At 46.7% G+C, this 23,981-nt stretch overlaps 1 protein-coding gene across 2 annotated transcripts in view; it reads right to left on the bottom strand.

Annotated features, from left to right (window-relative positions):
- The window catches only part of LOC137513409 (occludin-like), a 54,817-nt gene that overhangs the window by 13,863 nt on the left and 16,973 nt on the right, over positions 1-23,981 (bottom strand). For both annotated transcript variants that reach the window (XM_068234131.1, XM_068234130.1), the window contains exons 4-6: positions 18,630-18,784; positions 16,606-16,773; positions 6,906-7,077 (exon numbers count right to left, since the gene is read on the bottom strand). In XM_068234131.1, the coding sequence (XP_068090232.1) occupies positions 6,906-7,077; positions 16,606-16,773; positions 18,630-18,784 (495 nt within the window). The remainder of the gene's footprint in view (positions 1-6,905; positions 7,078-16,605; positions 16,774-18,629; positions 18,785-23,981) is intronic.

Raw genomic sequence — 23,981 nt, 5'->3', positions numbered from 1 at the left:
CATGTGACAGGAGACAGCCTGTCACTGGCTGCACAGGACGGATAGCGTCCTGTGCAGCCCGGCTTACCAGGGGGGGCCAGGTAGGAGAGGGAGGGGGAGGATTTCGCCGCGGAGGGGGGCTTTGAGGTGCCCCCCCCCGCCACCCACAGCAGGCAGGAGAGATCAGACCCCCCCAGCACATCATCCCCATAGGGGGGAAAAAAGGGGGGCAATCTGATCTCCCTGCCTGCACCCTGATCTGTGCTGGGGGCTGCAGAGCCCACCCAGCACAGATCAATCAAACCAGCGCTGGTCCTTAAGGGGGGGTAAAGGGTGGGTCCTCAAGTGGTTAAGCTCATAGCAGAACCAGCAACACAATTCACAGAACTGACGGACAGTAATCAGCGATGGGCTTTCAAGCAATTCTGAGTAGCAAGCTACTCGGCATTGAAATGCTAATGACCCGCTGATTAAACAGGTGTGACCACAGGTTACGGGGAGGTTAGCTTACCCAGAAGTCTTTGGGATTGTCTGCACTCCATTCCGCATCATAGGCGAACTGTTGGCTGTGTTCCACGACACTACCACGCCTTCTCCTTCAAGCCGGAAGGAGGAAGTACGGTAGTGAGTCATGGAACGCAGCCAACAGCTCGCCTATGATGCTGAATGGAGTGCAGACAATCCTGAAGACTTCTGGATAAGTTAGCCCCTGTCCCCCATATCTCACACCTGTTTAATCAGCGGGTCATTAGCATTTCAATTCCCAGTAGCTTGCTACTCGGAATTGCTCGAAAGCCCATCGCTGCCAGTAACCACTTGCAAAACACAAAAGATCCAGCCATCTAGAGGGGTCTTAACCACTTGCCGACCGCACGCTTATACCGTGCGTCGGCAAAGTGGCAGCTGCAGGACCAGCGACGCAGCCCTGCGTCGCCAGCTGCAGGCTGATTAATCAGGAAGCAGCCGCTCGCGCGAGCGGCTGCTTCCTGTCAATTCACGGCGGGGGGCTCCGTGAATAGCCTGCGGGCCGCCGATGGCGGCTCGCAGGCTAAATGTAAACACAAGCGGAAATAATCCGCTTTGTTTACATTGTACGGCGCTGCTGCGCAGCAGCGCCGTAAGGCAGATCGGCAATCAGCGGCCGGGGATCGCCGCCATGTGACAGGGGACGTCCTGTCACTGGCTGCACAGGACGGATAGCGTCCTGTGCAGCCCGGATCACCGGGGAAGGGAGGTAGGAGAGGGAGGGGGGTGAATGTCGCCGCGGAGGGGGGCTTTGAGGTGCCCCCCCCGCAACTAGCCTGCACGCAGGAGCGATCAGACCCCCCCTGCACATCATCCCCATAGGGGGGAAAAAGGGGGGGGGTGATCTGATCGCTCTGCGTGCACCCTGATCTGTGCTGGGGGCTGCAGAGCCCACCCAGCACAGATCACAACAAACAGCGCTGGTCCTTAAGGGGGGGTAAAGGGTAGGTCCTCAAGTGGTTAAAACCCCTGCAGAGATGAACAGCACATCCATCAGCAGGACCTGAAATACAGCACTGTGCATGAGGTGCTTCAGGTACTGGCCCTGTAGCCTCCCTGGCGGTATCGACGAGCTGAGTTCGTCCAGCAAAAACTTGCAAAAAACGTTAATGACGAGCTGAGCTCGTCCATGCCGACAGGGAGATTTCCTGTTTCTCTGCCCCGCCGGCTGCATTTTTTTCTTATCAGAGGGATTCCCCAGGATGGCTGGATGCCTGACTGCACGCTGTGGGTAGCGATCTGTGCTACCCACAGCGTGCAGAACAAGCATCCAGCCACCCTAGGGAATCCCTGGGCAGGCAGCGGGGCAGAGAATGTGCGGGGGATCCCCCTTGTATGTGGAGGCTATGCTGGCGGGGGATCCCCCTCTGTGCGGGCGGGGGGAACCCCTTTATATGGTGGCTGTTGCGGGCAGGGGATCCCCCTCTGTGCGGGTGGGGGGATCCCCCTTCTATTGTGGCTGTTGCAGGCGGGGGATCCCCCTCTGTGCAGGTGGGGGGATCCCCCTTCTATTGTGGCTTTTGCGGGCGGGGGGGTCCCCCTCTGTGCGGGTGGGGGGATCCCCCTTCTATTGTGGCTGTTACGGGCGGTCTATCCCCCTCCTCCCCCTCCCTCCCGATGTCCCCCCTCCCGATCTCCTCCCCTCCCTCTCTAAGCCCATTGAGTAAATAGATTTACTCACCGAGGGCTTTCTCCAGCGACAGCAGCAGCACTTCCTCCTCCATCTCCGAAGTCCCGGTCTCTGTACAGTTACATTACGAGGCTTGGTGACGTCACCAAGTCTCGTAATGTAACTGTACAGAGAACGAGACTTCGGAGATGGAGGAGGAAGCGCTGCTGCCGTTGCTGGAGAAAGCCCTCGGTGAGTAAATCTATTTACTCAATGGGCTTAGAGAGGGGGGGAAGGAGGAGATCGGGAGGGGGACATCGGGAGGGAGGGGGAGGAGGGGGATAGGCCGCCTGCAACAGCCACAATAGAAGGGGGATCCCCCCACCCGCACAGACGGGGATCCCCCCGCCCGCAAAAGCCACAATAGAAGGGGGATCCCCCCGCCCGCACAGAGGGGGATCCCCCGCCAGCACAGCCTCCACATACAAGGGGGATCCCCCGCACATTCTCTGCCCCGTTGGCTGCCCAGGGATTCCCTAGGGTGGCTGGATGCTTGTTCTGCACGCTGTGGGTAGCACAGATCGCTACCCACAGCGTGCTGGGGGGGGGGGAGGATCGGGAGGGGGACATCTGGCTACCTATAAATCTGGCTAAACACCTGGCTCACTATATACCTGGCTAAACATCTGGCTCACTATATACCTGGCTAGAAATCTGGCTCGCTATATACCTGGCTAAACATCTGGCTCACTATATACCTGGCTAAACATCTGGCTCGCTATATACCTGGCTAAACATCTGGCTCGCTATATACCTGGCTAAACACCTGGCTCGCTATATACCTGGCTAAACATCTGGCTCGCTATATACCTGGCTAAACATCTGGCTCGCTATATACCTGGCTAAACATCTGGCTCGCTATATACCTGGCTAAACATCTGGCTCGCTATATACCTGGCTAAACACCTGGCTCGCTATATACCTGGCTAAACATCTGGCTCGCTATATACCTGGCTAAACATCTGGCTCGCTATATACCTGGCTAAACATCTGGCTCGCTATATACCTGGCTAAACACCTGGCTCGCTATATACCTGGCTAACTATACTTGGCTAACTATACCTGGCTGCACATCTGGCTAACTATACCTGGCTGCACATCTTCTACCTATACATCTGGGTCTTATACTCACCATTGGCATGCTGATCCCTCGTCGCGTACCTCTGATAGCTTCCCCAGTGTCTTCTTCCATGTCCCTTGGCGGATTTTGATTCTTCCTCAGCAATCACATGTCCCCCGTTGATCGGCGTTGATGACACCAGGGTCACACAGCGTCATCAACATCTTGCAGAAAACACTTTTTTTTTTTTTAAATTGAATTCAATACAATAATCTGTATTAAATTTAATATTAAAAAAAAATTGGTTGCAAAACAAAATGGTTGCAAATTATTGGAAATTAATTGAAACACTTTTTGCACGGAAATCCTGGGGAAACTGAACGCCAGGGTGGTTAATAGAAAATGCTGCTGCTTTTTAAAGTCAACCTGAGGCATTTTTAAAATAAACAATGTGATACTTACCTAAGAAGAGGGAAGACGCTTGATCCCACGGAAAGCTTCCCATGTCCTCCTCAAGACCACTGTCACTGCCCAGGAACCTCTGACAGTTCATGGCTGTAATCCTGACCGCTGTATGTACAAGTGTGCGGCCGTACTGCGCAGTACAACCGGGTTCATACATGGAGGAGAGCATGGCCATGAGAACATGTCTGACAAGCATGGCAATATTGGGGGGGGGGGGGGGGGGGGAGAGATGGGAAGCATCTGGACTATCCATATGTAGGTATCTAACTTTTTTTTTTTTTAAACCACCTAGTGTTCACTTGAAGTTTAATAATGAAAATTCAAATTTGTGGATTTCATACAGCAGGGTAAGTTAGAGGCATATGTAAATGTAAGCCGCTGGTGAGCTGGGCGCAGAGACAGCCGAATTACAGCTTACCCTGCTGCCACTCAAATTTCTGTCGGCATTAGAGGATACTTCCAGGGAAAAAATCCAATTACCTGGGGCTTCCTTCAACCCCTGGCAGCTGTCCTGTGCCCTCGCCGCAGCTCCGGTAGCTCCCGGTCTTCTTTGCTGCAGAAGCCGACCTTGCCGGGTTGGCTTCTTCTGCGCTCCACCACTGATATCATAAGTGCTGCACTGCGCAGGCGCAGAACTTCTGCGCCTGCACAGCACAGACCTGATGATGTCAGTGGTGTAGGGGTGAAGCACAGAAGAAGCCGACTCGGAAGCCGACCTGGCGAGGTCGGCTTCTGCAGCGGAGAAGAGCGGTTACCACCGGAGCTGCGCCGAGGGCACAGGACGGCGGCCAGGGACTGAAGGAGGCCCCAGGTAAGTGCATTTTTTCTCCCCTGCATGTATCCTTTAACCACTTGCCGACCGCGCACTCATACCGCGCGTCGGCAAAGTGGCAGCTGCAGGACCAGCGACGCACATCTGCGTCGCCCGCTGCAGGCTAATTAATCAGGAAATAGCTGCTCGCGCGAGCGGCTGCTTCCTGTCAATTCACGGCGGGGGGCTCCGTGAATAGCCTGCGGGCCGCCGATCGTGGCTCGCAGGCTAAATGTAAACACAAGCAGAAATAATTCGCTTTGTTTACATTTGTACAACGCTGCTAACAGTAGCAGCGTTGTACTAGATCAGCGATCCCCGGCCAATCAGCGGCCGGGGATTGCTGTCACATGACAGGCAGGAGCCTGTTAGAGGCTGCACAGGACAGATCCGTTCCTGTGCAGCCTCTGATCTCCGGGGAAGGGAGGGAGAAGAGGGAGAGGGGGAATCCTGCGGTGGAGGGGGCCTTGAGGTGTTCCTCCCCCCCCCCCCCCCCTGCCACCCACACGCAGGCAGGAGCGATCAGACCCCCCAGCACATCATCCCCCTAGTGGGGAAAAAAGGGGGCGATCTGGTCGCTCTGCCTGGTGTTTGATCTGTGCTGGGGGCTGTAGAGCCCACCCAGCACAGATCTTCTAAATCAGCGCTGGTCCTTAAGGGGGGGTAAAGGCTGGGTCATCAAGTGGTTAAATACTATCCCCAACTGAGACGTAGCAACTCGGAGGGAGGAGTAATTCGGGGTCTGGCGATCGCCGGAACCCCAAAGTACCCTTACGTGCCCCACGCAGTATAACATTACTGCTATGGCGGCCACCTGCTTCGAAGTTAGATGATTGTTGCCATGTCAGAACACTTGTCATATAAAATGAGTACTGCATCATGCTATTTTTAATTGCAAATTAAAAGAGTATCACATACAGTACTCTATCTTAATTTTGGTGATGAGGCAGGATATAACAGTCTAATAGACCATTTGTGTAATGCTTGTATTCTACTTAATGACAAAGGAAGTCGTGGTATATAGTAGCAAAATCCAGTTCCACCATTTCTAATATTTATCCAGCTATTGAGAGTACACAGCTGTCTTGAAACCTGTTGTGAGTCAGAGCTCTTTTTCACTAGCTGCCATTCGATACGAAAATTGGATTGGTTGCATTTGGCAGATCTGTACAGCATCGTGATTAACATGTTAATTTGGGGTGCTGTTTTTCCAATAGTGTGATTTGTTTTCTTCCCCTGAATTGCAATCATTGGCCTGCTGCATTTCTGCTGTGTTTATACTTTGTATAGGAGTGCATGAAAAGCACCTAACAATCAAACTGCTATGTGATTGTCCCCAAAATTCGGCAATTCAAACTGATTTTCTCACCAGGTATTTTTTCCCTCCCATTTGATATTGCAAACTCACCGCAAACGCAAACCGCACACCCAGCAGAAGTGGAACAGATTATGGCGAAATAGAAAGAAATGTGATTGTGATCGTGTTTCTTAGAGGAAAAGGGCTCTCACTGGCAGGTTGGCAAGAGCTGAATCTGGTTATTTGAGATTCATACCTGATTACCATATTTTTCAGCATATAAGACACACTTTTTCTCTCTCCCAAAAATGGGCAGAAAAAGTCACTGCATCTTATATGCCAAATACAGTCATGACTTAGAATGCCTGTTGACACGACATGCTGCGAAGTCAGGGACTCCCTGTATTGTCCCCATATCTCCTCTGCTCCCCATGTTATCCGCACCCCCTGTATGAATAAAAGCAGCAGCAGCACAGCTCACCTAACCTATCGAAGCCCATGACGATCGGAGACCTCCTTTCCCTCACAGTTCCCAGGGACGGAGCAAGACCAAGTTGCGCCTGGGGCAAGGTCAGGTTTTGGCGCCTAAAGATCAGGTTTTGGCGCCTAAACTGCCATTCATTTTGCCGCCTTTTTAAGAATTCAACAAACTGCACCTGGGGCAAGATACCCGCTCGCCCACCCCTAGATCTGTCCCTGACAGTTCCCCTAGTGTCGGCTTCTACTGATGACGCGATCGGGGTCACACTTACCAGAAATTGTGTGCGGTTTTGCATGTATTGCTACCCAATACACAATTGCAGTGCAGTGGGAGTAATGTGTGTTTTCCCACAGAGGTGAAAAAAAAAAATACCAACACTGCTGGAGTTTTTTTTAGCATGTTGCCTGCCTGCCTTACCTGCCAACAGATGGCTGTAGGTCAATAATGCAGTTTCCATTTTTCCCCAGACTCAAGTGTGACTCCTGCTTTAATAAAGCTACCTTCTTTACTTACCAGAAGTAACCCGTTACTGCTCGAGGTACAAAAAGTACTTTCACAAGAAACAACAGTGTATAAAGTGCAGAGCACACTGAAGCTGGTAATAGCATTGCACAGTACCTGGTATATGGCTGTGCCCTCAGTTAATCCATCCAGTTGTTTACTGAGCTGCTGCAACTGGTTGTTGATGTCATCCATTTCTGCACACATCCTCTTGTATTTCCTGAGGTCAGAATCAAACTCTCGCTTGTATTCCTGGCGCTGGCTATCTGAAGTGATGGGTGGGTACAGACTGTTGAAAGAAATATCCGACATAATATTATGTTTTTAGGTTTTTTTTTTCAGCTGACAATATAAAAGAAATGCTGAATGTGACTATATAGTGATAGGTGTCTGGGCACTTATGTCTCTTATGAAAGATCAGGAACACGCTGACATCTAGAATGCTGGGAATGGTCTTTCAGGATTAATTGACTGTTAATTACGGTATTGAACGGTCACATTTATTAGCTAATGCAAAAACATACAGTAGTGGCAGACTACAGTGTGCTCGTTTAGGGCCCATTCACACTGGTGCAATTACCGCAAATTGCCGGTGATCGCGAGAGCTTTTTAAAGCACTAGCCCTAGATCTCACTATCGCAATCGCCGGCGATTCACGATTAGCGGTGATCGCCAAACGCGGTGCATGCATTCTAGAGCGATTCTAGCCTTTAAAAATAAAAAATATATTATCACACTTGTACCCAAAAAAAAGGAGAAATATTACAGGCAAAATTATTTAGAATATTTTCTTGCTTGCTGGTGGACGGTGATTTAACCTCTTCGGGACCAGAAGCTTAGGACCACAGGCCATTTTTTGTTAAATGGGCCACTGCAGCTTTAAAGCCAACACAGCACACAAGTGATTCCCCCCCCCCCCTTTTCTCCCCACCAACAGAGCACTCTGTTGGTGGGGTCTGATCGCCCCCCCCCCCCCCCCCCCCCCAGGTGTTTATTTTTTTATTTGTAAATATGTATTTCTTTATTTTATAATAAAATGTCTTTTTTTTTTTTTTTTTTATAATTTATGTCCCCAGCCCCCCCTCCCTCCCCCCGCCAGCCAATCCCCATGATCAGCTGTCATAGGCTTCAGCCTATGACAGCCGATCACCTCTGATCCCCTGGAGGGGACAGCTGATTCACACGGCTGTCCCCAGTACAGCGCTGCTGTAGATCGCAGTGCTGTACATGCTAATTAGATGGCGGTTTCGCCGTCTAACAGCAGGATATGCGCGCGCATCTCCTGCTGCCTGCGTGCGATCTCCTGCAAAACGAAGCCCCAGGACTTTATGCCGATCGGCATTAGGCGGTCCTGGGGCTGCAGACGCGGCCACGCCCATCAGCGTGATGCGGTCAGCAACGTGTTAAAAGGCATTAAATCTACAATATGAAAATAGCAACTAGGAGAAAACCTAGGAAAAAAAAGTGAATTGGATCGGGCCCTTGGTGAGGAAAAAGCATACATTTAAAAGCGAGAGGGCTATAGAGGCTGCCACATTTCCTTTTAAACAATGCATATTGCCTGGTTGTCCTGCTGATCATCTCTGCCTTTAATATGTTTAGCCATAGACCCTGAACAAGCATGCAGATCAGGTGCTCTGACTGAAGTCTGACTAGATTAGCTGCATGCTTGTTTCAGGTGTGTGATTCAGACACTATTCCAGCCAAAGTGATCAGCAGGATAGCCAGGCAACTGGTATTGCTTAAAAGGAAATAAATATGGAAGTTTCACTTTAGGTTCCCTTTAAGCTGAGAGTTCACCTGGATTGAAAAGTTTAGCATTTATATGCCCCCATTTTTGACACTAAAGAATGCCTCTCATTTCTAAAATCACTTACCGTAACATCAAGTTTTTGTTTTGTTTTTTTCATATAGCCTACCGAAGAAATTTCTGCTTTGCACTTTTTTTCTTAACCACTAAATTTACATTGGTTAAGCTATCATTAACCCTTAAAGCTAATGTAACCCCATTAAAAAAAAAAAAAAAGAAAAAAAGGCAGATACTCACCTAAGGAGAGGGAAGGCTCGGTCCAAATGAGCTTTCCCTCTCCTCTCCCGGTGCCCTCTGTGCTGCGCTGTCTCTACCGTTCGCATCCGCAACCGCGGGGACTTCGGGAGCCGAGTCCTCCGGAAGACAGGCGGGGCACACGCGAGTGCGTCATAGAGGGCGCGTGCGCAGTGTAGAGCGGCCCATCTTCGGGAGCACTTGGGCTCCCGAAGCATTTCCGAAGCCTCCCTTCGGCCGGGAGACAGCAGTATTTTACCGAAACGGTTGAATACCGCTATGGGGAGCCAGAACAACAGCGGGCACAGGGAAAGGAGAGGGAATGCTCTATGGGACCCAGAGCCTCCCTCTGCTTAGGTGAGTATCTGACTTTTTTTTTCAAAACGGGTTCCCATTAGCTTTAACACTAGCACTTATTGTAATACAATCAGGTGTAAAGTATTGTAATGCTTGCAAGTATATTCAAAAGCTATTTTTATTGCAAATAATTATTTAAACAATACATTTATTGTAATATACTGTATACTGGTAAATAGACTTTTTCACCTTAATTATGCTTCTTGCGGTTTTCTTTTGATTTTTACACGTATAACTGTTTCTAACATATAAGTTAATATGGCAGAGATCATGCTCTGAGCATTGTTGCATTCTCCTATGTGTTAGTGCAAGCAAGCATTAATTATCTCAGGATGGATAATAAACACTGCTCATTCTTGATGGCAGTAAGAGGTCAAGTATAGTCAATTAATCCCAGTGCGTCTTTTTGATTTCCTCCCTAAATAACGTTTTCTTAGCTTATTCAAATCTATGTCAGTTTGAAGCAGTTACATATAGTGTTATTTTCTTCCTGTCTGTGCCATTTGCCAGTACTGTAAACAGAACAATACCATTCTTCATGAATAACCTAAAGCAATCTCTGCAGGCTGTGTTACATCTTTGGAAGACTAGTTGTCCAGGACAGTCAATGATTATTTATACACACGAGAGTCAATAATTATTCATACACATGATGTTGTTTATTCTTACTTTGGCTATCCAAGGGAGGCTGTAAATTATTGGAAATGAATGGCATGGACAATGAGGTTAAAGGGCAGGGCTGAGTTGTAAAAGTAAGCCAGGTAACTTAGTTTTTGCACACAAATATTTAGACAGACTTGGGAAAATGTGGCAAACTATCCCTAGTCTTTCTATAAATCTTGCTCTTGTGGAGGCACCTTATAGGGTTCTCCGCTGCTGGTGCTGGGTTCCTCCAAGTCTTTCTTATTTATCGGGTACAAGTTTAGCTACCTGTTTTAGGGGATGTGGGGCTAGAGGAGACATGTTGCATACTTTTACCAAGACAACGCGGTTCTGGTCACAGGGCCAGATTTATCAAAGCATTACCGACGTTTTTTTCTTCTAAAACTGTTCTAAACAGCAGAAGAACAGTTCTGCATGCTAGTAAGAAACTTCCCAAAGCCTATGTAATAGCGGCAGTTTAGCATGGATTTCTAGAGCTACACTACAGTTAAGAAAAGTGCAAATCCATTCCTTAACTGCTGCAGATTAACCCTCTGGGGGATAATCCCGAGCTGAGCTCGGGGTAAGCCACCACAGAGGTTTTCTCAGGCCCTGGTGGGCCGATTTGCATAATTTTTTTTTTGTTGCACGCAGCTAGCACTTTGCTAGCTGCGTGTATATACCGATCTCCGCCGCTCCGCGCTGATTCACCGCTACTCGCGGTGCCGCTCCCCCCCCCAAGACCCCTTCGCAGCCTGGCCAATCAGTGCCAGGCAGCGCTGAGGGGTGGATCGAGACTCCCTCTGACGTCACGACGTCGTTGACGTCATCCCGATCGTCGCCATGGCGACGGGGGAAGCCAAACAGGAAATCCCGTTCTGAACAGGATTTCCTGTTTGCTTTGTATGCCGGAGGCGATCGGAGGGGGTGGGGGGATGCCGCTGCACAGCGGCTATCATGTAGCGAGCCCTGGGCTCGCTACATGATTTAAAAAATAAAAAAAATTTAAAAATAGTGCTGCGCCACCTCCTGGGCGATATAATTGTATCCCCCAGGAGGTTAAGAAGTGCTCATTAGCAGTTCTACAGATAGTGCAGGCTAGATGTGATTTGTGAAGGGCTCCTCCCCCCTCACTCAGAGCTTGCTGACAGCAGGTGTGTTGGTTACCTCAGCAACAGCAATTCCCCTCACACACTGCACTGCCTGAGAGACGTTCCTAGCTCCTTCTATTCCTTACAGTTTAACTACTAGAAGACCGCCCCACGCCAATGGGCGTGGTCGCGGCGGCAGCCCCAGGACCGCCTAACGCCAATTGGCGTCAGGTCTTGGAGCCGGTTAGTGAAGGAGATTGCGCGCATCTCCTTCTCGGGGGGCAGAGCTCCGCCCCCCCTCTTCAGTCTCCGAGCGGCTATTGCCGCTCGGGAGACTGTCAGACGGTGTGATCGCCATCTATTTACATATTACAGTGCTGCGATCAGCATCAGTGTCACAGGGCTGTCTCCCTGGGGCACAAAAGAGTGATCGGCAGTGATAGGCTGAAGCCTATCACAGCCGATCGCTGTGATAGGCTGGCTGGGGGAGGCAACAAAAATGTTCTTTTTCATAACAAAAACACAGTATAAATATTTATATTAAAAAAAGCAAACAACTGGGGGGAGATCAGACCCCACCAACAGAGAGCTCTGATGGTGTGGAGAAAAGCGGAGGGGAATCACTAGTGTGCTGTGTTGTGCGGCCCTGCAGCTTGGCCTTAAAGCTGCAGTGGCCCTTTTAGTAAAATATAGCCTGGTCTTTAGGGGGGTTTAGCACTGTGGTCCTGAAGTGGTTAAGAAGGAATCTGCACTATCTAATGATTTCTTAAGATGCCTGAGACAGTTCTGCACGGATTTCTAAAAACCTACCAATATCTTGTCTCAGACACTCTTGATAAATCTGACCCACAGATCTTTAGAATGTTTCAGAAACTAATGGTGAAAGTGGTCCTTAAGAACCCTTGGTCAGCAGTTTTACACTTTAACATTGAGCGTATAAATACATATATTTATAAATACAATATAGTTGATTTTATTTTTGTGGGGGTGAAACAAACAATGCCAAATCCTGGAAGACATCATTAGTTTCATGTGCAGTAGTAAAGGCAAGGGTTACTACTTTTATGATAAAGGAACACATGATGAGCATTCTTGAAGATAAAATCAAACTATATGACAAAAGTATAAGACAAGTCCTTGGTAGAGCATGATTACCGATAGTTGGGATGAGGATTGGGGGCCTGAGCGTTTAGAGACTTGGTGACATTTCTTTTTTTCCTGTCTTTTCTTTCTTTTTTCCTCGCTCTGTTTATTATGTTAGGTACTTGAGGTCTGTCTCAAGTATTCTTTATTATCTTTGCAGTGTTGAGGAGCAATAAAATACCTGCTGTTGGATGGTGGTAGCAATGATCCCATGAGCTCCTGTGAGTACTGTTGGACACATATCAGTGTGACTATTTTTGACAATAGGCATCTGAGATTTATATGTTGATTAAGGCCTGAACATTACCGCTAGCTCAAAGCGCACGCAATGCTGCAACCTTGAGTTTTATGTTAAAAATTTTCATGAAAAATTTTGAGATAGAAAATTATTTAGGCACCAGTAGCTACGACTAAGGACCGGTTGGGTTAGAAACGCGCCAGCTTGCATGCTGCCATATTTTGCTACTTTTCTATGATGATATTGATAAAAGATTTATGGTTTTTTTAATCCATGGAAGGAGTGCGGATGACTTTTTGGAACACCAGCATAGGGTTTGTTGGTTAGTGCCCAAGGCAACTTTCATATAAGGTTCTAAGAAAACGTGGTCCTCAGGAAAGCAGTAACGCATAAAAAGTTATTCATGGCAACATGACAAAACTTTCTAATTTATGCAGGGCTCCAAAAAGAGAAGAATTTAGCACAATTAAATTTAAAGATGGAGCTCTTTCACAGTTTTGGTGAAACAAGGACAGTCCTGAGAGTTCCAAGTCCCACGCACCTTCCTTTGAGCTTCTCTGGCACTGTAGAATAGTTCCCTGCAGCCCTACAGCATTTGGCCAAAGACAAATGCTGTAATGAGACTTTTAATATTTTATTTCCACCAAATTTCTATTTGTCTACACAAAAGGACCAATAACAAGCCCCAGATAGGAAACCGATCAGTATCTCACCAGGAAGTGACATGTGCGGATGCGTTGGGATTGTCTCCAAGCAAGATTAAGGCTGGTTTCACACCAGGACGTTGCATTTAAGGGGACGTTATAGTCGCATAACATGCCCCTAACGCAACGCCTGGTGCTCTCTAATGTGGACGTCAGAGTGAGCCACGTTGTGCAGCTCACTCTGGCGTCCGTGATGCCGTGATGCGCACTCTTGGATGCATGCGGCATCATGTGGTCCCGCCTGGCCAATCGCCGCACAGAGCGGCCGCTCCAGGAAGTAAACACTGCATGTCACTGAGTGCAGTGAATATTAATTAGCCATGTGCTTGGCCGCTCTCCGCTCCTCCCTAACATTACAGCGCATGTGCAAGCAGTCTAACGCGGCTCTGCCGCTTATAAAGTACTGCATGCAGTACGTTCTGTTATGGCGCAGCGTTACTGAGTAACGCAACGTGGGCACTGAACAGCCCATTGATTTTTCATTGCTGTGCGGTGGGGTGCGTTACAGGCTGCTCTAACGTGCGCCTGTAACGTCCCACTGTGAAACCAGCCTTAAGATCAAGAAAGGAAGAAGAAAAAACAATCAAAGAATGAGGCAGAAGATGGAAGAATTTATTGAGAGTTACAGAAAATTTAAAGAAAAAGTAGTCATTACACAAGGAGACAGAAGTATACTGAGAAAGAAAATCATATACAGATGAAAAAGAAGCATGCAAATTGAAAGCGGTAAGAGAGTAGTGTAAAAAAATGACCTTCATTTATCCAGACATCTAGGTTCTTCCTATTAGTGAATCGGCCTCCACTTAACACTTTAACCTCCCCGCCTCTATATCCTCAAGAAGTAAAGAGTCTGGTTATAAAATATTCTTGAGATGGTATAGTATTATATTCCATCCAGACTCAGCAGCTTCCTGCTGGAGATGTGGTAGAGACAGAGGAACCCTTCTTCACAAATGTTGGCAGTGTGGGGATCTCTTCCACTTCTGGGCAGATGTAAAGCCATAAATCATACAATCTGGATTATACAGATCTGCCAAGTTTATATAGTATAAGGGCCAACAGATTAAAAATAAATTGGAAGTTTTAAAGTGTACCCAAGCTGAAACTCAGGTACAATATCACATACTTGCATAAGAAGAGGGAAGCTGCTGGAGCCTAATGAGGATTCCCACGACCTCCTCTAGTCCTCTGTTGCCGCTTGCAGACATTTCAAAGATTGCCAACAAGGTACTGACATCTTTAAGCACACCTCTTTAAGTACGAGCACAGCCGTGCTTTGCCTGCACAGCAACTAGTGCGGTAAGTATGGGTTTCTGAACCAAAGCTTCACCTCAGGTTCTCTTTAAGATTGAATAACCAAGATTGTATGGTGTATGACCACCCTTACTGATATCACCCGCCAGGTGAGTCCTCATTCTTCTTATTATCCAGCAGTGGCTGGATAGTGTAATGGTTAAGGGCTCTGCCTCTGATGTAGGAGTCCTGGGTTCAAATCCTGGCTCTTCTGACTCGGTAAGCCAGCACCTATTCAGTAAGGAGTTCATTGGGCAAGTCTCCCTAACACTGCTACTGCCTACTGAGTGCGCTCTAGTGGCTGCCTCGCAAGCGCTTTGAGTCCGACAGGAGAAAGGCGCTATACAAAAAGGAATTATTATTACATAACAACTTGAAGGACTAAATATTTTGATTTAAAATACCATGAACAAAGCTAACAATCACCTAATTAATCAAAACAGAGAACGTCCTTTGATGCTCTAACCATACATAAATTTGAAGCAACATTGCCAGGATTTTTAAAGTGTACATTACTCACTCTTTACTCCTTATAGATGCAACTAAGCATTGCTGTACTTTAAAAGTCACTGTAAATTGGCACCATTTTTTTTATGTACAGTTCAGTGCTGGTCCTCCCCCCACCTTCCGAGACTGGAAGAAGAATGGCGCATCCATAGTTAGAGATACGGTTCCCTTACTGCCGAAATTATAGGGGGGCGTGCCCTGAACTGTCATAGGTACCAGACCTAGACTGGCAGTCAAGGTTACTCTTATATACCACTGCTGGATTCTAGAAAAAAAATATGGTATTTACAGGGTTGTTAAAAATGTCACTTTATTGCTTCTTGTATTTATTGAGAAAAGGGGGATGAATAGAATAACAATTAGATCAAGGCAACAGGGCCCCCCAAAACAAGCAACTCATCCAAACGGATGTAGTCGAGATTCACAAGTCCTCTGTGTGTACAATTACAGTTCATGATACCCCAGCACAGACAATCCAAGTACCCTTGTGTCCAGCAAATGTAAAGGTGCACCCAACACCACTGATGCAAAGTGGCTTGTTACCGGCCTCTAACAACCCAATTTATAAGGTTGTCAGAAAGAGTAATCTGTTGGCCATGCTCTCACTTTCAATAGGCCCAACACCATCAGCTGTAGTGAGGATCAGTTACACCTCCACAAATCAATCACAAACAATATGTCCCAATGTGCTTTCCATTATGACAGATGATAGACTGTGCGTACATCAGGACAAAGTGACATCCCAAAGGTGGTGGTTCCGTAACCTATGGCGAGTGCAGATAACCATGTCCACAGCTGGTAGCATGGCCAGAAGATGAACAGGGACCCTGTGCTGGAACAGTGGACTCTGTCAGGATCTGGGTAGCCTCTGGACCATCTGGAAGCTTCCCACTCAGTAGTCAGCAGCCTCTCTGTATCTGTGGTGTTAGGTGCACCTTTGTACAGATTGGACAACAGGATGCTTAAAGAGACTCTGTAACAAAATGTTCGGCCTTATTTCTTCTATCCTATAAGTTCATATACCTGTTCTAATGTGGTCAGGATTAATGCAGCCTTTTCTAGTTGCACTGTCTCTGTAATATATCTAATCTTCTTTTCTTTGTCAAGCTTTGTCGACGCAGAGAGGAATGCTGCCTCTGCTGTGATAGGGAGAAGTTATGCACGCCCCCTGCAGGCTCTGTGTGTGTGCTTTGTTTATCCCTCACAGACAGGTCTCTGCTCTCAATTTCAGCTTGTCTGAGGGTAGAGGGAGCTGCCCATGCTGAGAAACTGTGAGAATCCCTGACTGGAGTGCAGAAAATTCACTATGTAATAAAAACTTGTAGTATACTGTAACATGATATACATACACATACATCACTTCCTGGTTAGCAGCCATGTTTTTTGTTTGTAAACACTGCCTAAAACTGTCGATTTAAAGCCAGGATCATGACGGGGAGCGGCGGAAAAGGCAAAGAGGGATCCAGGAGATCACAGTGACTTGATTGGTATGTGTTTATTGTACAAATCGCACAGTACAGATTCTCTTTAAACTGTCTGTGCTTGGTTAGACTTTAAAAATCCAGTAATTCCATATAGGAGTTTAAGCTACTCACTACCTTTTTGGGCCCATTGTCTGATGAATGATAAGGCCAGTACACGTAGCATCTCATAATTACTCCTCTACATACATATGTGTGGTAGCATCAGTATCTAAATCTTTTTATATGCATCAAAATAACTCTGTAGTGACTACTACATAATTCCTGACCCTGCTTTGGCTATTTCTCATATAGGTTCTATTTCCTGATAGGTTTACCTGTCCCACTCCTCCATATCTGTGTCATCTCCTGATTCAACAGCGGTTGTATAATCGGTTTCATACTGAGACTCATCAAGCTCTGGATTTTTCCTCCACCTACGAGCCCTCCGGACAGGGAGCCTGCTCCTGCTATGTTCTTGGGTCTCAGAAAACGATGTAGGTGAGCTGCATTAAAATAAAATAGAGATAAATGATAAATATCACCACAACAAAATAATACCATGCAATAATAGGATATTGAATTTTAGCATGGCCATACAGTTGTATAGTATAACTTCTGTATCTAGAAATACATTTTAAGTTGTACTGGTTGAAAAAATATTCACTGGGCTCTATTAGAAATGCTGAAATTTAGCTACATGCTCTGGAAGTCAGTCTACAGTTAAATCAAGTGTATAGTTTCCAAAATGTTCAGCTTCTGCTCCCCTCACACCTACATAAGGAAATACAACATTATTTTATATATGTGTTTTATATGTGTACGCAAATCACTTTTGTGTGACCTTAGTAAAGATTAGAAAATACTCATCTTTGGTGCTGCCCCTTCCTTAGCAATTTGAGACTAATGGGAGAAAAGTCCACCAATCATAATCAATGTCATTTGAAGACCCACCAATATATTCTTCCAAATCTATTACCGGAGCTTTAGTTATAAATGACTATGACTGCCATATGAAGGAGGAGTCTGGATTACCCCTTTCTTTGTTGTACTCAATGGAAATGCTACCACAGGATACATGGTTTTGTTTAGAGGAGTTCAGTGGTAACATGCCCACTGTTTGTAAGCTCCTTAAACGCTTCCGGACCACGTTGGTAGAAATCTGTGTCCTGCAGGTGGCTGCGCGTCTCTGACACAACGTATATTTCACCCTCCTCGGCGTGTGCTCCTGCTGATCTCGCTGCTCTGCACCTGCTGCAGTTCACTCTCCCTGCCGTCTATAAGATGGCAGAGCTCTGTGAGCAGGTCAAGAGCCACTTTCATTGGCTCTTGACTGCATGATCACTGTGAGCAAATCACATTGGCTTACATTGATAGCATCAGGAGCCAATGAAAGCGGCTCCTGACTGGCTGACAGCGTTCTGCCATCATAGAGATGGTAGCGAAGGGCCTACGGTGATGGGACAGCATTTTGACTGGCGAGAGCAGCAGGTATGTGCGGCTCATTTAAATATCCTGGTATAGCGTCCAATCCCCATGCTCCTGATGAGTCACGAGGGAGTGACGAAACTAGTCGAGCGAGCGGGGAAGTGGACGTACCAGGAACTAGGTAGCAGGGGCCAGGAAACGCTGTAACGGAGGATTATTATCTAGCCCGGCTTGGCAACGGGGGAGAGCCTGTAACAAAAACTCTGTGCCCTCAAAACTATTGGTGACATGTGAGTGCATATTTTTAATAAAGTCTTAAAGGTTTTTAACTGTATTACGCTATGAGAGGCTCTTGTTTAAGGTACATGGAAGGCAATCTGAGCAAATGAATTTGAAGCATGCTGGATACTAATGGGACCAGGACCTGAGGCACTGGGGTAACCTGGAGGCTTGCGCTGTTTTGACCAGTCTGACAGTGGTCAAATTGAATTTGGTGAGTGCGCTCAATACTGGTGTTATCTGGTGGTGGATTGATAAGAGCCTGCAGCACCGACATATGGACATTTGAACTGGGACTTTTGTGTCATATTTTATATATATAGGAGGATGTGCGCTGAACTACATTTATAGATGTGCGGCAATTCGTCGGGAGGCGCCATTTTCTGGTACCAGCGTTCTTTGGTCCTTAAAAGGCCAGAGACTGCTGGTACGCAAAAGGTTAAGTATTAATACAGTTATTTTTACTATGGTATTAGTAATTATTTTCATTATAAAGAGTGTAGTTTGTTATACAGCCTAGAATATAGGCTTTACCTTCTTTTATATTTATTATAACTCCTGTGCATGGTGGGAGGGGACTGGCTTCTTAGCACCCATACTCTCTACTGATCTATCCAATGAAAATAGTACATCAGCTTGTACACTGGATACGCACCTGCTGGTAAGGGGAGTGTTAACTCTTTCTTCAAATTCTTGTCTTGGTGGCTTGTAGATGCTGCTGTTATTCAAAGCCTTGACTGGAGACTCTGACTTCTCAGAGTAAATGATGGTTGCCGTTTCATCAGGAAGCCCATTTGGAACATTTTTTACCTAACAAAACAAGGTGGTAACATATGAACTATGAAGAAAGTACATTTTAAGTATACTCTTGTAAACTGGTTTTGTTCATGGAAAACAGCAGAGCGTTTTTACTGAACAATAATACTTTCTGTCCTACTCAAAAATGATGACTGCCAGGGGCATAGGTACAACTCACTGGGCCCCATAGCAATTTTTTGGCCAGGTTCCCCCAACCCCCAGCCAAAACTAACCCCTCCTTGACTGTAGTCTCCCTGTGCCACTGTAGTGTTCTCCCTGGCTCTGCCCTGGTACTGGTAGTCTAGTGGTCATCATTTGGCTGTGCTATCAGCCTGGGGCCATGGTGCCACAGTGGATATAACTCTTGCCTTGCAGCGCTGGGTCCCTGGTTCAAATCCCAGCCAGGGCACTATCTGCACAGAATTTGTATGTTCTCCCCGTGTCTACGTGCGTTTCTTCATGCACTCCAGTTTCCACCCACATACCCATAACATACAGATCCGCTTCCCCCTAAAATTGGCCCTAGACTACAATGGACATATGACAATGGTAGGATTTGATTGTGAGCTCCTCTGAGGACAGTCAGTGACATAACTATGTACTCTGTAAAGTGCTTCAGAAGATGTCAGTGCTATATAAATACATAAAAATAATATGGTAGGACATTAGACTATGGCTATGGTAGGATTAGAGTGTGAGCTCCTCTGAGGACAGTCAGTGACATGACTATGTACTCTGTAAAGCAGGGGTCTCAAACTCACGGCCCGCGGGCCATTTGCGGCCCTCGATACAATATTTTGTGGTCCGCGCCGGCAAAAGCTTCCTTATAGTTCGCTCCAGTGCTCCCAAGTAATCCGCCGTGTCCCCGCCGCAAAACGAGGGCTGCAGAGCCCCCAAATCGCCCGGGGGGCAATCCGCCGGCATATCCTGGAAGGGGCAGAGCTTCCTGACGTCAATCGCCGCATGGATCGCCGCCTCTCCCCGCCCCTCTCTGTAAAGGAAGAGGGAGAGGGGCGGGCAGAGGCGGCGATGCGCCGTGATTGACGTCAGGAGGGGCAGAGCTGAAGCTGAAAGCTCTGCCCCTTCCAAAAAATGCCGGCGGATTGCCCCCTGGGCGATTTGGGGGCTCTGTAGCCCTCGTTTTGCGGCGGGGACACGGCGGATTACTTGTAATGGAAGCACTGAAGCGAACTGTAAGGTAAAATAGGCAAAATAGTTCGCTTCAGTGTGAATTTGATTTTGAAATAAAAATCAATGCAATTGGAGGGGCATGAGCTGCTGTTTGTGAAATCCCTTATGCGGCCCAGCCTCATCCTGACTTTGCCTCCTACGGCCCCCAGGTAAATTGAGTTTGAGACCCCTGCTGTAAAGTGTTGCAGAAGACGTCAGTGCTATATAAATGCATAATAATAATATAGTAGGACATTAGACTATGACTAGGGTAGGATTAGAGTGTGAGCTCCTCTGAGGACAGTCAGTGACATGACTATGTACTCTGTAATGTGCTTCAGAAGATGTCAGTGCTATATAAATACATAAAAATAATATGGTAGGACATTAGACTATGGCTATGGTAGGATTAGAGTGTGAGCTCCTCTGAGGACAGTCAGTGACATGACTATGTACTCTGTAAAGCAGGGGTCTCAAACTCACGGCCCGCGGGCCATTTGCGGCCCTCGATACAATATTTTGTGGTCCGCGCCGGCAAAAGCTTCCTTATAGTTCGCTCCAGTGCTCCCAAGTAATCCGCTGTGTCCCCGCCGCAAAACGAGGGCTGCAGAGCCCCCAAATCGCCCGGGGGGCAATCCGCCGGCATATCCTGGAAGGGGCAGAGCTTCCTGACGTCAATCGCCGCATGGATCGCCGCCTCTCCCCGCCCCTCTCTGTAAAGGAAGAGGGAGAGGGGCGGGCAGAGGCGGCGATGCGCCGTGATTGACGTCAGGAGGGGCAGAGCTGAAGCTGAAAGCTCTGCCCCTTCCAAAAAATGCCGGCGGATTGCCCCCTGGGCGATTTGGGGGCTCTGTAGCCCTCGTTTTGCGGCGGGGACACGGCGGATTACTTGTAATGGAAGCACTGAAGCGAACTGTAAGGTAAAATAGGCAAAATAGTTCGCTTCAGTGTGAATTTGATTTTGAAATAAAAATCAATGCAATTGGAGGGGCATGAGCTGCTGTTTGTGAAATCCCTTATGCGGCCCAGCCTCATCCTGACTTTGCCTCCTACGGCCCCCAGGTAAATTGAGTTTGAGACCCCTGCTGTAAAGTGTTGCAGAAGACGTCAGTGCTATATAAATGCATAATAATAATATAGTAGGACATTAGACTATGACTAGGGTAGGATTAGAGTGTGAGCTCCTCTGAGGACAGTCAGTGACATGACTATGTACTCTGTAATGTGCTTCAGAAGATGTCAGTGCTATATAAATACATAAAAATAATATGGTAGGACATTAGACTATGGCTATGGTAGGATTAGAGTGTGAGCTCCTCTGAGGACAGTCAGTGACATGACTATGTACTCTGTAAAGCAGGGGTCTCAAACTCACGGCCCGCGGGCCATTTGCGGCCCTCGATACAATATTTTGTGGTCCGCGCCGGCAAAAGCTTCCTTATAGTTCGCTCCAGTGCTCCCAAGTAATCCGCTGTGTCCCCGCCGCAAAACGAGGGCTGCAGAGCCCCCAAATCGCCCGGGGGGCAATCCGCCGGCATATCCTGGAAGGGGCAGAGCTTCCTGACGTCAATCGCCGCATGGATCGCCGCCTCTCCCCGCCCCTCTCTGTAAAGGAAGAGGGAGAGGGGCGGGCAGAGGCGGCGATGCGCCGTGATTGACGTCAGGAGGGGCAGAGCTGAAGCTGAAAGCTCTGCCCCTTCCAAAAAATGCCGGCGGATTGCCCCCTGGGCGATTTGGGGGCTCTGTAGCCCTCGTTTTGCGGCGGGGACACGGCGGATTACTTGTAATGGAAGCACTGAAGCGAACTGTAAGGTAAAATAGGCAAAATAGTTCGCTTCAGTGTGAATTTGATTTTGAAATAAAAATCAATGCAATTGGAGGGGCATGAGCTGCTGTTTGTGAAATCCCTTATGCGGCCCAGCCTCATCCTGACTTTGCCTCCTACGGCCCCCAGGTAAATTGAGTTTGAGACCCCTGCTGTAAAGTGTTGCAGAAGACGTCAGTGCTATATAAATGCATAATAATAATATAGTAGGACATTAGACTATGACTAGGGTAGGATTAGAGTGTGAGCTCCTCTGAGGACAGTCAGTGACATGACTATGTACTCTGTAATGTGCTGCAGAGGATATCAGTGCTATATAAATACATAATAATACTATTAGACTATGGCTATGGTAGGATTAGAGTGTGAGCTTCTCTGAGGACAGTGAGTGACATGACTATGTACTCTGTAATGTGATGCAGAAGATGTCAGTGCTATATAACTACATAATAATAATATGGTTGGACATTAAGGTGGCCATACACTGGTTAGATTAGCAGCAGGTAGATCATCAGATAGATTTCTGAATCTATCTGATGTGTTTAGGAACATTTTTTACTAGGAACAGATTTCCAATGTGCATTTGCATTATCAGTTGCCTTGAAATACATGAGTGTTTTTTTCACAAACTGTATGCAGTAGGGCTTTTGCATCTGAATACAAATGTTCTGGTGTGAACAGGTTAAAAGAATACTTAAGTAAAAAAAAAATATTTTAGCTTACCCAGTATGTATTTAGAGAGTTTAGCCTGTCTAATTCCCCCTCATCTGTGACTAATCACAGTTGTAATTTGATCTGTCAGCTGTGCCAGCAGACTGCTTTAGCAGAACAGCTAATATGTGAACACAGGATGTTAACCCTATGTTTGCTTCCATGAAAGCAGGAAGTAGAAACATTGCAGATTTATTGCAGGATTTGTATCAGTTGTTACACAGATGTTTTTCTTTAAAGGTTATTATGCTGTTGCTTGTCTTTTAGAGCAGAGAGGAAGTCCCGAGTTTAGGTCCGCTTTAATGTGTATTAAATGTGTATTTTAAGAGGCTGATAGAAGCTCTAATAGTTGACGGCCAAATGTAGCTCCAAGAAAAATATGACAGCTACTTTCAATCCACCTGTGTCCAAGTCTCCTAGCAACCTCATAATCAACAGTAGAATCCTCGCTTTGCTGTTTCTTACATTCTTTCAGTGGACCAAGTCTTTTCTGAGATTCAGGAAATTAACAATACTGGCCAAAATGAGCCATTATGTTCAAATGAAATGTCATTAAGCTGTGGCTGAAGATTTTAAACACTGGGCACACAAAAGAATAGTATAAGAGGTAGGATACCTACATGTGTTGCTACATGGTAGAATAACTTTAAGTGATTGTGGTGCAATTGTATGATGTTGCCATTATCCCCTGATTAATTGCTCAATTTCTTCTAGGGAGGGTAAACGAGAAATTCAGCTCACAGCAATGACCTTTGGATTTAAATAGCGAAGTAAAGCAGCAGTATATCATACAAATGCTGAACATACAAATGCTGAACTAAACTAAAAACACTCCTATGTGAAAGCTGAGAGTGCTGTACTGTATTTGGTGCTATGCTTTCTGCTGTTCAGGACTCTGATAGATGATTTGTATTTTGACTGATGAAGAGTTGTGACTATTATGTATGATTATAATAGCAATTATTACTCTCATTACTGTTGTATGCTGCGCATCAAAACGGCTTACTTTTTCTTAGATACAATTCCATCCAATCAGAGGTACTACTGCCAAGTAAACCTATACATTCCTATTGAGGAACAAGGTAGCTATTGCAAATGTTTGTAAAAGGAATAAGTAGCAACATCCAATTAATATGCCACAGAGATCTGAAGGCAAGTCCTGTAGGCCATACTACTGATGCTTGTCCACATTGCCAGCCTTGTAAGCTGCATCAGCTACTGTAAGCCCAATGATGCAATAGCATCTGTTCTGTCCTTAAATGTTTCCTTTTCACTGTTTATTCCAGTCAGTTTTTAGAAGCAAAAGAAAGCGTTCCTTAGCTCGATTAAATCATAACATAATATTGTTAACATATGTAAAGCTCTTTTCTCCTTATGGACTCAATGTGCTTAAGACTTGCAGCCACTAAGGACACATCGATAGGCCTCCCTGGAGCATTAGGGAGTCTTACCCAAGGACTCCTTACTGATGAGGCACTGGGTTCATCTAGGATTTGAACCCTG

This window comes from Hyperolius riggenbachi, chromosome 1 (assembly GCF_040937935.1).
Source record: "Hyperolius riggenbachi isolate aHypRig1 chromosome 1, aHypRig1.pri, whole genome shotgun sequence".
NCBI classification, from domain to species: domain Eukaryota; kingdom Metazoa; phylum Chordata; class Amphibia; order Anura; family Hyperoliidae; genus Hyperolius; species Hyperolius riggenbachi.
Note: the sequence above shows the minus strand (reverse complement) of the source record. Positions and strands in the feature narration are given on the sequence as shown.